At 35.8% G+C, this 16,371-nt stretch overlaps 1 protein-coding gene across 1 annotated transcript in view; it reads left to right on the forward strand.

Annotated features, from left to right (window-relative positions):
* The window catches only part of LUZP2 (leucine zipper protein 2), a 147,249-nt gene extending 131,170 nt beyond the window's left edge, over positions 1-16,079 (forward strand). The window contains exons 10-12 of the mRNA XM_053449640.1: positions 1,961-2,056; positions 12,961-13,035; positions 15,631-16,079. Coding sequence (XP_053305615.1) covers positions 1,961-2,056; positions 12,961-13,035; positions 15,631-15,732 — 273 coding nt within the window. The 3' untranslated portion in view covers positions 15,733-16,079. The remainder of the gene's footprint in view (positions 1-1,960; positions 2,057-12,960; positions 13,036-15,630) is intronic.
* Positions 16,080-16,371: the final 292 nt, after the last annotated feature.

The following is a 16,371-nucleotide window of genomic DNA, read 5'->3' on the forward strand; positions in this document are numbered from 1 at the left end:
CTTCATGATATATTTTATCTTCTGCCTCCTCTACTCCCTTCTCCTTTCTCTTCTATCTTTAATCTGCTCTCTTATTCTGCATCCCTGCGGATGTAACCCGATAGGAACTTCCACCAAAATGGTGGTGCTTGCGGTGACTTCCTCTCCCCCAATCCTCCATTCGGGTAGAGGACATCACAAAAGTGCAGTCATTTTGCCCATACTTGATCTTGGGGGATCTGGCCTCTTCATTTAGATCAGTGATTGACAAATCAAATGTTCTACAGATCTGCATTTAAAATCCATTTCTTTTTCATTCAAGCATTGTCTACAGATTTTATTTGACATAAAAGAGAAATGGCTTCAAATGTACGACCATCGCCTCCTTCAACATTTAAGGGAAATGTTCTGGACACAATAATTATAAGTGAATCATACATAAATGGAGATCATTTTTTTTTGCGCCAAAAAAATCTATATTCACATTTTTTTCTTAGAACAGCTATAGCAGTTTTGCACATAAGTGCATCAATTTACTTCCTACAGTCCAAAGAAATGTATTTGGAAAATGAAAAGAGTTAGTTTATCATGAGCAAAAGAAGAAAAAAAATCACTTTGTGTAACACATTTATGCTTTTTCAATGGCATGGTAGCCTGACCACGCAAAGAAAAATTGAACAACAAAATCCATTTCCATTTGTTATGTTATCTTTAATGACCAACTTGTACCATGCAAAGTTTTTAAAGTTTCAAATGAGAAGCTTAAATGTGTTTACTGTTTCTTGATTAAATGATTTGATCAAAAAATATCAATTCTCTTTTTTGATATACATATTCATTTTATTGTGTCTCCTTAACAGTATATATCAATTTACGATACAGAGTGTAAAGAAAATAATAACTTTCTGTCTTTTCAAGACTCTATATCTTCGTGGATAACTCCCATATCCCATTTAAAATTAAAATTGCTATTTTGCAAAGTCAGCATATTGCCTATAGCTATGGCTAGCCTTGAATGATAAGTAAATGTATCCACTAGTTGATAGTTCCTTTGGTGCTTCGGGTACTTCTACGCTTTCTGTTTCATAGACTTAGAATGCTACTGCCCAAAGCGTTCAAATAGTGTTTGTTGGTATTTACTACGGTTTCCTAGTATCCTACATCTATACATTTTCACAATGGGATTTGAAACCAATGATCAAGCACTGGATATTTTTTTTGGTGTACCTTGATTGGAACATTATGAGCTGCCAGACCTTAACTTGTGAGCTTGATCTTCAATCAAATGTATGATTTCACATGTCCTATTTTTCTAAGTGGTTTCTGAATTTCTCTGTAGCCATGTAATGTAATCAGTTCATTTACACATGGCTTAAATGATTTGGAAATGTTTATATTCTTTGGTGTTTAATATTTTACTTTCTGACCTATTTTGGCCTATTAATATTTGAACATAAGTGAAGGCCACTGCTTTCATTTAGATAATGCAAACCAATAATTATAAAATGGAATAAACACCTGATATATGTGAATGTAAATCTTTTAAAATTCTTATTTTTAAGCAGTCTACTGATTAGATATATTATAAAACTCTCTGCTGCACTTCTATTTGTCTCATTCCTGACCTTCCTATCACCCGTGTAAACAAATTTAATTACATTCTTCATACCCCTTCTTCTTTTCACTTTATCCACATTACTATAGCTTGAATATGTCCTAAAAACCATTTACAATATGTAAGTCCTGTAAATGTTTAGAAGCCCTTTTAATTAAAATAAATATGTTAAATAGTCCATGCTCCTTCTACTTCTGTCATCTTGTTAATATTGTTACTTCATATTTTAAGTAGAATATGACCATATATGGGCAATGCTACCTTTGACACACTCTTATTATTGCGAATCCAGCTCTTACTGTGTGTAATCCTATACTTTGTTTTTGACAGCTGCTTAGTTTTTCTGTTTTTACATTTTTCTTACAGAACCAAAGGAGTATATCATTAAATGTAAGCACAACTAACAGTGAGCTAACAATGAAAGAACCCCATCAGCAACCCAAGAATTGTGACTCCCACAAAGTAAGCATATACCGAAACTGATAAAGGTTGTATTTGTCTATGTTTATTTATCAAAGTTTTTACATAAAATATTTCTTTCCAGCAGAGCAAATTATTTCCCAACTGAAAGTGTTCTAAGATGGATTGAAATATATTTAATATTTTAATATTTGTTAAAATACGCCTACATCTTTTTTAGGCTTCTAAATCATTTTGCCATTTATAGTGTTTCTGAAAGTAGATTTCCTATTGTGCTGTGATACAGCATTCTCTTGCAAAGCAATATTCCAGTTGATGAACTATGGATCTCTTTCAGCAATGACATATAAAGCACGACTGAACTCGTGACCCGATATTTTTCTCAAGAGATTTAGTTATGTCCATTCCAGATTATATCAAAAAGAAGTGATCCTTGTCCATGGACCCTTTATTAAAGACATGTTGAAGATAAGGGGATGTTGATAGCTCGGATAACTTATTTGGCCATAGTTTACAAAATGCTCACATACACTTAGCTTGTTTAATAAAACTTTTTAGCTGACGGTTTAATGTCACGGGTGTTTATAAGATTCTACACTAGGGTTGCACAACTCCAGTTCTCGAGGGTCACAAACTTCTGGTGTATCCTGAAAACAAGTGGTTTAATGAACTTGTAATGGAGATACCCAAGGCCAAGCTGGGATATCCAAAAACTGCTTGTTGTGCAGTTCCATTACATTGTAATAGTACTTTTGGCCAAAAAAGGATAGAAGTCCATCAAGCCCAACACTTTTTGTTGATCCAAAAGAGGGCCAAAAAAATCCCCTCATTTAAGTGATCTCAAAAAGGGGAACACTTCGTTTTTGACTCCTGGATCATCAAGCTGTAGTTAATCATTTGCTTATAACCTAAATCCTATACTTTATACATTTCTTTTTTTACCTTTACTTTTAGATGCATATTTTGTGCACTTGTGTATATATACAGTATGTAGCATGCAGAATGCAATATATGTGAAAAAAAATATTGGGCTAGATGTGTCAAAATGAAAACAGTTTTGACAGAGTAAATATCTTTACATATGTCTAAATAATTAGTTTTGGGGATAGAAAACCAGTAAATTAGCAAATATAATGAAGACTTGGCAACCACTTCTGCATTTAAACATTCTACTGAGGGGAATTTATACAAACACTATTTATATAAACTTCGAGTCTAATTTTTGTTGCCTCTGTGTAGGTGATGGACATGTTTTCAGAAGTATACACAAACATAGCCAGACTAAATATCCTTTTTTCCGTGTTATCTAGATCTAATAAAAAACATAGAAACATAGAATTTGACAGCAGATAAGAACTATTAAGCCCGTCTAGTCTGCCCATTTTTCCTGATGTGGAGAGTCAGACCTTAATCAGCCGTTGATCTCGTCTTAGATTCAGGAGCCATATGCCTATCTCATGCATGTTTTAATTCCAACACTGTATTGACGTCTACCAATACAAGTATCTACCATCTACCATCTGCTGAAAAAGGTTTCCTTAATAAAGTCAATACTATGACTTCTAGTCACTCTGATGACTATGTGGCAATTTTAAGCAAAACGCATGTAGGCATGTCTATGCAAAAGCCGGAAATGGTGGCTAAAACCAGGCTTACACGTGCATGGCCCATCTATGGACTCCAAATATTTAACATGACCAAGGTTCCCAAGTAGTATGCCATTTGGCCAATAATACAAATTGGCCATCTGGGAACCCCATGGACCAGTGTCTGATGGCACCACACAATTACTTTTACTACCACTTGTCAGATCTGGTCTGCTGGCAGGGTATGCACAGTAAGGCTGTGAAAGGGCAAAGGAGCAGCATACGGTTTGGGTGTATCTGGCAGGCTGCCACACATATGTCAATTCAGTTCCAGGGCCAACTTCAATCTCTAGTCCAGCACTGCGTAAACTCATGAGAATTAATTCACGGTATGTGATTAAGCCATTTTTTCTAGGGTACATGCCCTTAAACGTTGCTCTTTTGTCTTATTGTTTGAATCAGTTATGACTGTCAATTATACAATCCAGTGATACTTCACAAGCAATAAATATTACAGCATAATCCTCAATTATATTGAAAATGTTATTATAATCGCAGTTCTAATGGCTTAACATTAACTAAATAGTTGTTTTTAAGACCTGATTTCCTTATCCCACTTCGTTTTTTTTTTTTCTTACTACTGATAAATAAAATAAATATTATAAAAAAAAAAAGAAAAAGAAATAAACAGATAATTTTATTACCTTACATGTAACAACATACATTTTGATTGTATAAAGGAATGTCATAGCTCAGGCAGCTTTGCACGATTATTCTAAATCCATAGAAAAAAAACAAGAATGGCAAATGGTTTGATCTGTCTGTTAGGGATCAGATAAACATGTACATACAAACCCTTAACAATAGACGGGGAAGCTGAAAGGACTCTGCAGTAAAGTAGAATTTCTGAACTATAGCTTGCAGCAGCGGAATGTTTTTAAATGCCATGTCGTAGATGTAAGCTATGATGGCATTAGATAAAGCAGCCCGTGCTTTCAAAGAAAGCCCAAATTGTTTGACCTTTAATTAAATCCATCAGGAGAACATCATTAGCTTAAAGAAAATATGTCCAAATGTCTTGCAGACATAGGATTATATGTATGTTCTTCCGTCTCTTTATGATTTGTAAGGAATTCTAGAATGGCGCTGATAAATATGATGATTATATTTTAGGTGGTTGACGACAATACTCGTTGTATCCATCTCCCCTTTTTTAATTCCTAGTAGACAGTAAAGTTAATCTATGTTCGATTCTATAAACCAGCATCTCGTAGAAGAAATTATACTTTAAAATTCCCGTTGCTTAAAAATGGTGTGAACATGTGTAGGGAAATTATTTAACATTTAGAGCTGGTCATAAAACTACTCTATAAAACAAAAAAATAATAATGTTTTATGTATAGAGGGGATTTGAAAGCTCTCATGTAACTTGAATTTACTCGCGCATCTGCCTGAAATCGAAAAAGCTAACGTTTATTTCTTAAAGTGAAAAAAAAATGTTTATACTTTCGGTATTCGGTAAATGTTTTAAAGAGGTACTGTGTGTTATATCTGTAATGATATATTGTATTTATTGTAGTTATTTGTTAACCTAGTTCAGTTAACCTAGAATGTTATAATGCAGTATTAAAAAATATATATATAAATTAAAAAGGTTGCCTGGGCCAATCAACAACAATCAGCAACTTAACCATACACGAGAGCCAACTTAATGGCAAGGAATAGTCATAAAGATCTTGAGAAAAAGGAAGTTTAAGAGTACACCTTTAAAATAACTTTGGGTTCATTAAGAGAAGACAAAGGTTCTTTTTACATCTCCTGTTTGAATTTTCAGAAAACAAGGTCTGTCTTTAAAGATACTCCTAAGTAGAATATCAGCTGATAGGCTGTGGATAAGTGCTGATGCTGTAGATAAGTGCTGATGCTGTTAGTGTGTGTCTCTGGCAATAAGATGGGACTTAGAAGACTGATCTCTCTCTCAAGTCTGCTGAAGTGAAGAACACTTGTTTTGGCTCAGAATGATTAAGGGGATCTAATTTTTTATCTTTCCAGAATACCACAAATGGGGGTCTCTAGAATTATACACAGAACTCTAGGTGAGATATGATCAGAGAGTTGCCTCTTCTTTATACTAATGCCTCCAGCTATCTACCTTCAAGTCCTCAGAAATAAATACCTCCAAATTACTTTCCTTTGTTGTCAACCAAAATCACAGTACATCAGGACGACTTGATTTCATGTATCAGACATAAATAATATCACATGTTGTAGACCATATTTAATAATACAGAAAGCAGAACAAAACAAGGCTGATTAAGATTAAATGGATTTTTGCTTTGACAGAAAATTGATACTTCTACAAAATGAGCTACGGTATGTATGTACACATTCCCATCGCTAATGTGTAGGTGAAAGAACAAACATTTTACTAAAAGCAATATGGTTAAAAGTGTATTCTTCAAAAGCACTGGAATGTTCCGCAGTGCAAAGCCTAGAGACCTATGGCAACGTTGGAATTAATTGATCTAAATAGAGTTTAGCCAGGAAACCAGCTCTACAATGATTGGATAGATAGACATTGTGGTAGAATGACGGGCGTCATGAGAAATATAGTTCCACAGCAGATGGAGAGCAACCTGTTTACTACTCTATTTTCATATGGTAGGATTGTTCATCCACATCGCTCTATATCCTCCTGTCTATTGGTCTGTGTCAGGACACCATTGGAATAAATAGATTAGTAAAACATGATACATGTCTTTTTTCCAGTTTCTTATATTGCTTTCCTTTTCTCCGTTCCTTCTCTTCCTCATTTTCCACCCATATTTCACTCTCTTCATATTTATCATATGCAGTCTTTTCATCTTCATTTGTGGTCCAATGAAAATGTATTTTCAGTGGGTTTTTTTAATATAAATATTTTATGTCCATGTCCCCACATTTGTTTTTTTTAGAATCTGTTCATTGACATGTCTACACTTGGCGCCAATGTAAATTTTCATAAAGGAATTCGCTTACCCTATGTCACTGCGAATATAAATAAACCTCCTGATTTATGACCTCTTGTGTGATAGATGTTATAGATAGTGCCCATGTAAACTCATTACAACAACTTTAATATTGACCCTGCAAACATCACACCATGACGGTACAAATTCATGACTCACAGAATACACACAGGATAGGTGAATACTCATAGCTTTCGATTATCTGTATAAGTCAGTGAATGACAGAAGAACCGAGGAACAACACCATGAGCTTGTGATTCAACAGAATACCAGAACCTGAGGGACATTAAATCTTTTTCTTAGGGTCATGACATCCATGACTGGTAACTGGCAGTTTACCGGCTACTGCCTAAAGAAGTAACACCGGCTTTCATACTGTATATGTAGCAGTTTATTTTCTATATATATCATATCCTGGGCATAGCTTTCCCCGGGGAAGCTTATGTAAGAAGTATATTGGTACGGACCCCCTTCAAAATGGTTATTGTTTTGCTGCATAAATTTTTTATAAAGCCTAAGTATTGACCAGGGATAATGTTTACATTCATTTTTAACATAATACCACACATAAAATACTTTAATACCTATGTGTAGAATGTGTTCAGTGCTGGCACTCTAAAATCTCACAATCCCTCTAGTGTTGATCAGCCAGTTTTCTAGCATGTAAGATAGGGTCCATGGCTGTCCAGATGTGCCCTTCAGGCACCAGCTAACACTGAAGAAGTCTCCTGGACGAAACGCGTTGATTCTTTCTGATCCTATTGGGCTTCCATAGAGAGAGAGAGGTGTCCGCCCGTCTGTGCCAAATCTAGCCTGAAAGCACTACTCACCGGCAGCTTCTATAGCATATGCTGGACGCTGTCTGTATGCCAGTTTATCTCTAGCGGTGTGGACTCTATTCCCCTTGGACTACTACATGAAAAGCCCTGTCTTTTGTTCTACCAGCATTTGGATTCAGTTACTGCTTGTACATCCAGCGTGCATTAATGTTCCTACAACAACATTAAACATCATAATTTTCGGAACCTACTTCAGTGCTTAGTTGCTCCATTTGTATTATTGGAGCCACAATTATCTCCATTGTTACTGCCTAGTAATTATATTCATCCCCCATTTTTAGTAAGTATTTTTATTTCCCACTTTTACATAACACATATCGATGTTCTATGTTAGGTCAACATTGCGTGGGGTTTATTCCTCTTCTCTGTTATCTTGACTCAGGTTTTGTGTACTGTTTTTGAACCCTGCTGCAGTGTGACCTTTTTTTCTATGGGCCACTCCTTACCCTCACTTTTCATTTGTACCAGTTACCACTGGCATGGGTTTCAATATGGTTTTTCCAGTATTGCCCATTGACATAAAACTGGAGATATGGTATCTTGTACTGGTATTGTCTCTCATTAGACTGTGTACAGTTGGGCCACATTTAAGACTGAATTTTAGAGATCAAATTATGCCATATCCTTCGAGCTTCAATGACTCCTAAATTTCAGGGCCTCTGGGCGCTTGTCCGTTGAGGATAATCCAGCACTTGTTGTGTTACATTCTATTATTAAAGCCAAAAATCCAAAATCTATGTGCATAGCTTTCGGAAGACATGCGCACCCATGCTTTAGTTAAAATGCTCATTTTTGAAGATTTGTTAATTTATTACAAAGCCTGAAACTTTGACCAGCCAACCAAATCATCTTAAATGTCTCTTAGCAACAGAAGCATTTCAATTCATAATTAACTTACAGTGCCAATCAGACCAATGCAACATGGAAATTGCTTAAATTTGTGTTTTCACTGACTATATGTTTTCATTAGCCATCTTCTGGAATCCTTTGTGTATTTCAATTTTGTAATGATATTACAACCAAATATGTTATAAAAATGAATTTAGTTATATTTATTTATATTTATGGTGTATTTTTATGGATGTTGGTGATATTTCCGGAAAGAATATTCACAGTAAAACGGAAAGCAAACCGGAAACTGAATGTGAGAAAAGTTAAATACCTAACAAATACTTATTAGTATTCATGGAGGAATAGTTATGCCTTTATACAGAATTAAGCACATGTGATTAATGGGGTATATTTGCATTTATAAGAATAGTAAAAATTGATTAGAGAAAACACTATCTAAGTGAATTTATGAATGTATCTGGTTTTTTTTGTGTATTCCTGGACTATAGTCCTGAAGAACCCTTAATAGATCTAATTCTAGTACCTCCCTAATGTTGCCCAATGATATTTAATTTGTCTGATATATTTTCCATATGAACATGAGAGGCTGACATCACAGTTTCTTGTATTGCCATTTTTTGTGTATATCACCTCTACCCAGATACAAATTGACATGAATCTGACCTTAGTGCACAATGGGGCCACAACCTAAGCCTATGTAACACCCTCTGGCAGTCCAAAATGGCTGACCTGGTATCTTTGCGTCTAGAAAATAAGCCCTGGCCTTTCTAACAGATCCAACTGAGCTAATTAAAGAACAAACTTACCATATGCAATGCCATTGTGAAAACCTTTAGTGTTAGAGTGCTTTAGGACCAAAGCTCAAGACTGTTTTCTTTATGAGGGCTGGTGAGGGGCATATTAAAATATTAAATAATGAAGTGGAACACACTTTGTGACGCTCAATGATCACGAGTTTTCGACTGTCTTTGTAAATGGTCTTATCAAGTCATTTAACGATTTCCAGCTCAAGATGTTAACAAAAAAGCAGATTATTTAATGTCATGATTTATGCGAGTTAATTATAAAACACAGAACGGTTTGTATGGTTTATTGAAAGCGTTCCTACATGTTGTTATATAAACAAATGGATTTCTGTATAATAGGCAACATAATATATTTTTCAACATCTAACAATAACATTTCTATTAACAAAGAGAATATATATATATATATATATATATATATATATATATATATATATATATATATATATATATATATTGTATATTCCTAAATTTAAGAAAGTAATTACATTTACAAATTATGTTTTACCTAAGATAGCAAATATGAAGAACAGTTGTGAAAATCTTGGTCCAAATGGAGCTCCAACAATTTCCTTTGAAGGCTATTCATTGGTTAAATAGCAATACCACCAAGGATATTGACATCATTTATTTATACAATACAGTAAAGAAATACAGGTACATTGCAGAATAGTCCAACTTAAGTTGGACATAAGAACATTGACTGGATCTCTACCACTATAGCATGTGAGACCTGAAAGTAGAAAATATTTAAACAATATCTCAGCTGTGATCATTTAAGATTAAACTTATTGTGACAAAATGCCTCCTTAACTTTTTTATGATAAATGAAAATGCACTACATGCGATGAGTACCGTATTTGCTCGATTATAAGACAAGGTTTTTTCCAGAGCAAATGCTCTGAAAAATACCCCTCGTCTTATAATCGAGGTCGTCTTCTAATCAGACCTCATTCTGCTGGGGCCGTGATGCTTACCGGGCTTTGATCGCGAGCAGCGTCTCTGCTATTAGCAGCAGGAAACAGGAAGCTAGCACAGTCCTCACATAACTCTACCTCCCCCCTCCTTCCTCTGGGGGCGGGGCCAGAGAAGTTGCTCGCACAACCGGGCCCCTGCAGAAGTCTGCGAGTGGGAGATCTGCAGTTCAGGTAAGGGGGTGGGAGGGTGGAGGGTTTGAGCGTGTGTGTGTATGTGTGATTAATGGAATGAATGAGTATTTAAATGTTTGTGAATGAGTGTGTGTGTGTGTGATAGCATGGATGTGTAAGGGGGTGGGTGGTAGCATGGCATAGGGAGGCTGTAATCACACTTCTAGCATCCCCAGTTCCAGCATGTACTGGCTGCTTTGGCTTGATAGGAGTGTGATTGCTGTTAGCAGTATATATATATATATATATATATATATATATATATATATGCATTTTAACCCAGTATATATCAGAGTGGCATATAGGGGTATAAGGCATATCATGGGGCAGAGAGGCATATAGGGGGTTAAAAGGCATATCATGGGGCACAGTGGCATATAGGAGGGTATAAGACATTTCTGATATGCCTTTTAACCCCCTATATGCCCCTCTGCCCCATGATATGCCTTTTAACCCCCTATATGCCAGAGTGGCATATAGGGGTATAAGGCATATCATGGGGCAGAGGGGCATATAGGGGGTTAAAAGGCATATCATGGGGCACAGTGGCATATAGGAGTGTATAAGACATTTTTGGAGGCAGAGTGGCATATAGAGGGTTAAAAGGCACATCATGGGGCAGAGTGGCAAATAGGGGAGTATAAGGCATTTCTGGGGGCAGAGTGGCAAGCCTGGGGGCAGATGTGCATAACTGGGGGGGCAGGTTGGCAAATAAAAGGAAATAAAAATATATATTTTTCTCAATCATAGCTTTTATTAAATATGAAAATTAGTTTACATGAATTAACATTTACTGGTAAAACTTTTTTCCTATAGGGTCGTCTTATATTCAGGCTTTTTGTTTTTTTCCTAAATTAATATTTTGATTTTGGGGGGTCGTCTTATAATCAGGGTCGTCTTATAATCGAGCAAATACGGTAACTAGACGTACATATGGTCTTCGTGTCATCATGTAATGAGCCAGTGGCACAACAGCAACAATCGGGCAACCTTTTCTCTGAAGCAAATCTGCAAACTCAGATACAGTGCTTGAAGTAGCAAGTTGTATTATGCATTTTGCTGATTTGTGCACGTAAAGTGCATAATAAAGTGTAATGCTTCTACCTGGCCACTGGGGGCATAATTGTACTGTGAGACAATCCAAAAATGAAAAATGGGCATATAAAATGAAATAAAGAAGAGGTGCTTCTGGGTTTGCATGTACAGTACATAATATTACGTAGACAAGCAGTCTTTATCTGGATCAACTGTCATGGGCAATAATTTTACTTCCTAAAGAAAATCTACTGATTATCTAATTGTTACATTAATAATAAAAGCAATCCTTTCAAATAGTAGTTTATTTCTGTAATGTACTTTTAAACACATTTATCAAACATCAACATAAAATTGAACAGGCAAAACAAAATAGTAAAATATACTCCGCTATCATCAATATTTGTCAGAGTAGCTGCAGTTTCCAAACCCTAAGTGAGATTTACTGCATGTAATAAACAGAAGCATATTTATAAAGATAAAAATAAATTGCAAATGTGGTTTACCATGTGGAAAAGACATTTAAGTGAGTGACATGCCACAATAGGCAAATGGCCTTCCCATTAGATGAAATGTACATGTATATTAATCTGCTTTGTTATCAGATATGACATGTCAACGGCTAAAACAAATATATATTCTACTTTTTATCATGGATAGTCCTTCATCCAAATGGGCAAGAATATTTGTATTTACTGATAAGGAAAAGTCATTAATATGTGATACAGCATTGCACCACTGGCTGGGATTTAAATAAACCCTGCACCTAAATGTGTCCCTCGCAAATATTTTCGTTTCTATAAATAATTTAATAAATAATTAAAAAATATGCATATTGTTTGTACTTCTTAAAAAGTTGAAAGCTATAAATCAAAATGGCCGCGCATAGATGGATCTATGCATCTTAAATTTAAAGTATAATTATGGAAAAAACTGTTTTCTGGTCCATGAAATTCAGTATTCCATGGCAGTAGCCATATGTCTTTTAATCTATAGATTGAAAATTGAAAATAAATATTTTTACAATAGAGTCAGTAAAAGGAGAAAAAGGCCTTGCTCTTGAGTTGATCGAGGATGATCTGTAGAGGTCGTTGGTCATTCGGAAGGCTTGATTAGGAGCCCTTGTTATCTTAACCCAACCTGCTAGACAGAGATAGAAGACATACAAATTGTTAATATGCAGCATCCTGAAAATATTCCATTTTGCAAAAACTACACCTGTTCTTTTTTTTTACTGAAACATCACATAAAAACAGCACTTTTAAATGCAACCACATTAATTACAATGGGAACCAAAGAAACCATGATGTTTCTGCTCTCCCACACGAGAATGTTTTAATGTTTACTCATTCAATCTTTCCAATCAGATTGAATCCACAGGTGAAAGAACTTGATATTTGAAAAGTGAACTATGTCTTTAAACTATAGCAGAAATAGAACATTCGTAACTCATATAACTGCTTAGTATCTATGAACCAGGAATTGTCCGTTCAGGTTTTAAATGACACTTTTGCCTCTTATCTACGTAATGCATTTTTAATTATCATGCTGTATTAGTCTTCTTCTGGAATGATGTTCTACTTACAAATTCTGTTTGGTGTTTGAGGTTTGAGCTTAGTGTGCATTTAGTTATTTGCTAACACTTTACTAACATCTTTATATCCCTTTTTAGGCTGGAGAAATATGTAGGATACATCACAACAACTCAACGGTAAATCAGAATGTCAAATTGGAACCAAATATCCAGGTATCTTATGCATGATAGTCTTGCTTATGTCTATACTGGGGAACTTTCCAGGTTCAACATTTTCTCTTTCTCCCGGGATGGTAGTGGCATTTTATCATGAAGCCACTTCTCCAGAAGTGCTTTGAGTAGACTGCCATGGGAAGTTCCAGGTATTCTAAGTTTAAATGCTATGTTGTATCTGGTGCAGTATCTTTGCTTATCTGGATAGATGTTTATTTTGTCCCATATATATTATCAATGAAGATGGTACATGGTAAATGTACCATTGGTCCCTTTGTGATTTGTATTCTGAGGCCAACTGGGTATCCATTAAATATATCTTCCTTCCTGTTTTCTGCATTTTTTATAAAACAACTTCACAAAAAGTTTAGGAACCACCAATAAAGGCTTATAATCATGTTAGTAAATACTAGACTTGTGCAAATGGACCAAAACAATTTAGAAATTTTTTTTAGTTTCCTTTTTGGTCCATTTGTCTTAATTATTTTGGCCTCCCGGTGAACTTCCGTAAAATTGTGGAGCCATCGGTCATACCCTCTGCCCAGTTCCTCAAACCGGATGAGAGTGTGTGCCTAGAGGCACCACCATTTTGTGGAAGTTCACCAGGAGGGCATGTCCAGAGACAAGCAGATGAAGAAAAAAGACAGAAGAACAAGAAGATGCAAAAGAAGAAGTGGAACTGCAAGGCAAGGAGACATCCAGAAATTGCATGATACAGAGTGAATGGGGGTGTAAGAGAATGTGTGTCAGGCCCCATCCAGGCTGCGGAGCTGCATGTCTTTTGTTTCCCTGTCTTGCTGTGGTCCATTTCTGGATTTCCGTATGTTCTGTCCAGAACCTCTGATTCCTTGATTCCAGTCTTGCTCTTTGCTTCAGCTCTGTTTCCATTATAAGGTGTGCCCCACCCGTGTGTTCTGTTTGTCTCAGTCAGCAGTCTAAAGGTATGTCTCTCTGATATGTGTTTAGATTTCATGTTTAGTTTGTTTAGTACCTCTGTGGGCAGGGTTTAGCGTTAGGATCCACCAAAAATTGGAGTACTTTGGCGTAGTTGGGGGCCATAAGATGTGACGGAATCTCCAATTATTATCACATAGTCCTAGGCTAGTCCTGTATTTATGTATACCTTGTCTGTTATGCTCCTTGCTCTGTCCCCCTTGCTTGCTTTCCTACTCCCAGCCTGCAGCATCATGCACATGATTCTAGTGCTATGTCTCATGCCTGCTCCATGGTGCCTGCAGGATATCTCCAAGTTCTGCTCTGTTCTGGACAACATCCGCTGCTATGTCAGGCTGCGCAACCCTAGATGCCCACCTGGGAGAGTGGAGTCGCCCCGCACCAGGCCCTGCCCAACTCTGCTACTGTGCAATAACTCCTGAACTCCATCTTTGGGTGCTCTGGGTCATTACAGTTGTTTGTATGGACTCAGTTTCTGACAACGTGAATGAGAATGTAAGAGAATGTGAGATACAGTGTGTGAGAATGTGATAGTAGTGTGAGTGAAAAAAAACAATTTGCCAATTTCACCAGTTCATACGAATGTCCAAAAACAAAGAGGGACCCCAAACGAAACAAACAAAAACAGAGCAAGGAGCTTTGAATTTTCTTTTGTTACATTGGGGGTCTCGCCTCGTTTTTTGACATTTGTACGAATTGACGACATTGGCAAATTTTGTTTGCACAAGTCTAGTAAATACCATCTGGTAAACATAAAGCAGGTGTAAACAGAAAACGTAAAATTAAACTTAACTTGTAAAAACCACATTTCCTTTAAATATAGCTAAACCAAATATCTTGACATTCCCTGTTCCAGCGTGCATACAACATGCTGAATTATTATTCCGCTGACGACGGCATAGAGTATTTCATATTATGACTTTCATTTGTATTTCTTACTCTGGCATCCTGAATAAATCTGTAGTTATATGACAAGAACATTACTAATAATGCACCAAATCTAGACAGAAGACACTTGTGACCTGGGGGAAATTTTAGAAGATTAAATTTCTTGATGGAGTAGGAGTCAAAGGTCATTGAATTTATTTTTTTTTGGTGCAATTCACATTTTGGTATAACAGATGTCTTAATCAGCTTAAGTTCAATCAATATTTTGTTTCTCGTTTCAATTTGTATTGAAGTATTAGAGGAGAGGTACATTGTTAGCCACAAACTAGCTCCAAAATTCTGGAGGTTTGCCCCATAGTCTCCATGTCAAGCCTAATGATAGCCTTGTAGCCTTGTAAAATACTTAACTGAGCTAAATTACCCTGTATTGCACCGTTATCATTGTTTGCATAACCTATACAATTGGGGCGATATATTGAGTTTTGTACAATATATTGGGCTAGTTAAATACTTGGGCCAACGCGGTGATTCCCTGCCGATGCTGGTGTCTATATGTTGATCTTATTGACCATTGGATACAGAAGCCATGCTTAAATTAATTGCTTAAACTTAGAGCTCACATATATTCCTTGTAAGAGCTGCGGTGATATAGTGGTATCAATATATATATATTGATTTCAAAAGAAAATCTGAAACCATCTTTGCTAAGGGAGAATGCAGGGGGTGTTTACTATTCTTTATTTATTTTGGCAGCAACTTCATGGGCCACCGTGGATAAAACCTGAAGATATAAAGACAACAAATGAACAAAGAAATAACAATGGAAATGAGAATATTACGGAAAAGTCACTGTAAAAGGAATTGTTAAAAAAAAACTTTAAAGTTTGCAGGCATCTTCAGTTTCTTTTGAGTCCAAAAAGCATGAAGATGTGCTAGGTTTCTAAAGCATGTTATTTGTATTGTTTTGGGTTTGTTTTCTATTTTTCCTTCATTTTCACTAAATTATGAATGTTTGTAAATTAGTCTCCAAAATAAATTCAGATGAAAATAGATTTGTTAATAGGTTTTTAGCAATAATTAAATGAAACACATGGGTGTATGATGAAATGCTTTGTAAGATAGTGGCTACTTTTGACACGTGACACTAGATTGTTTTATGGGTTTTTTTTTTTTGCTTATAATAAATTTATTTGTTTTCTACATTTGGTCAGTATCAAGATAACTTATTTCAGTGTATTTCTTCTTCAAATGTCCATTATTCAGACATAAAGCATTCCTTGTTCAGAAGTTATTCTGGTTAATGGAAACTTGCTTTACAAGCTGAAGTGTTATTCTTTCATAATGCACTTGATTTATCAACCAACATTTTCAGATGCCTACGAAAGAATGCCTACAAAGTGCATAATTTTTCTGCATCCAAGCTGAGTCTTAGAATGGACATTCCAACTAGAGCCCTGCGCGGGACTACATTTTTAATCCCGCTCCTGCCCGCTC

This window comes from Spea bombifrons, chromosome 10, assembly GCF_027358695.1.
Source record: "Spea bombifrons isolate aSpeBom1 chromosome 10, aSpeBom1.2.pri, whole genome shotgun sequence".
Classification (NCBI taxonomy): Eukaryota; Metazoa; Chordata; class Amphibia; order Anura; family Pelobatidae; genus Spea; species Spea bombifrons.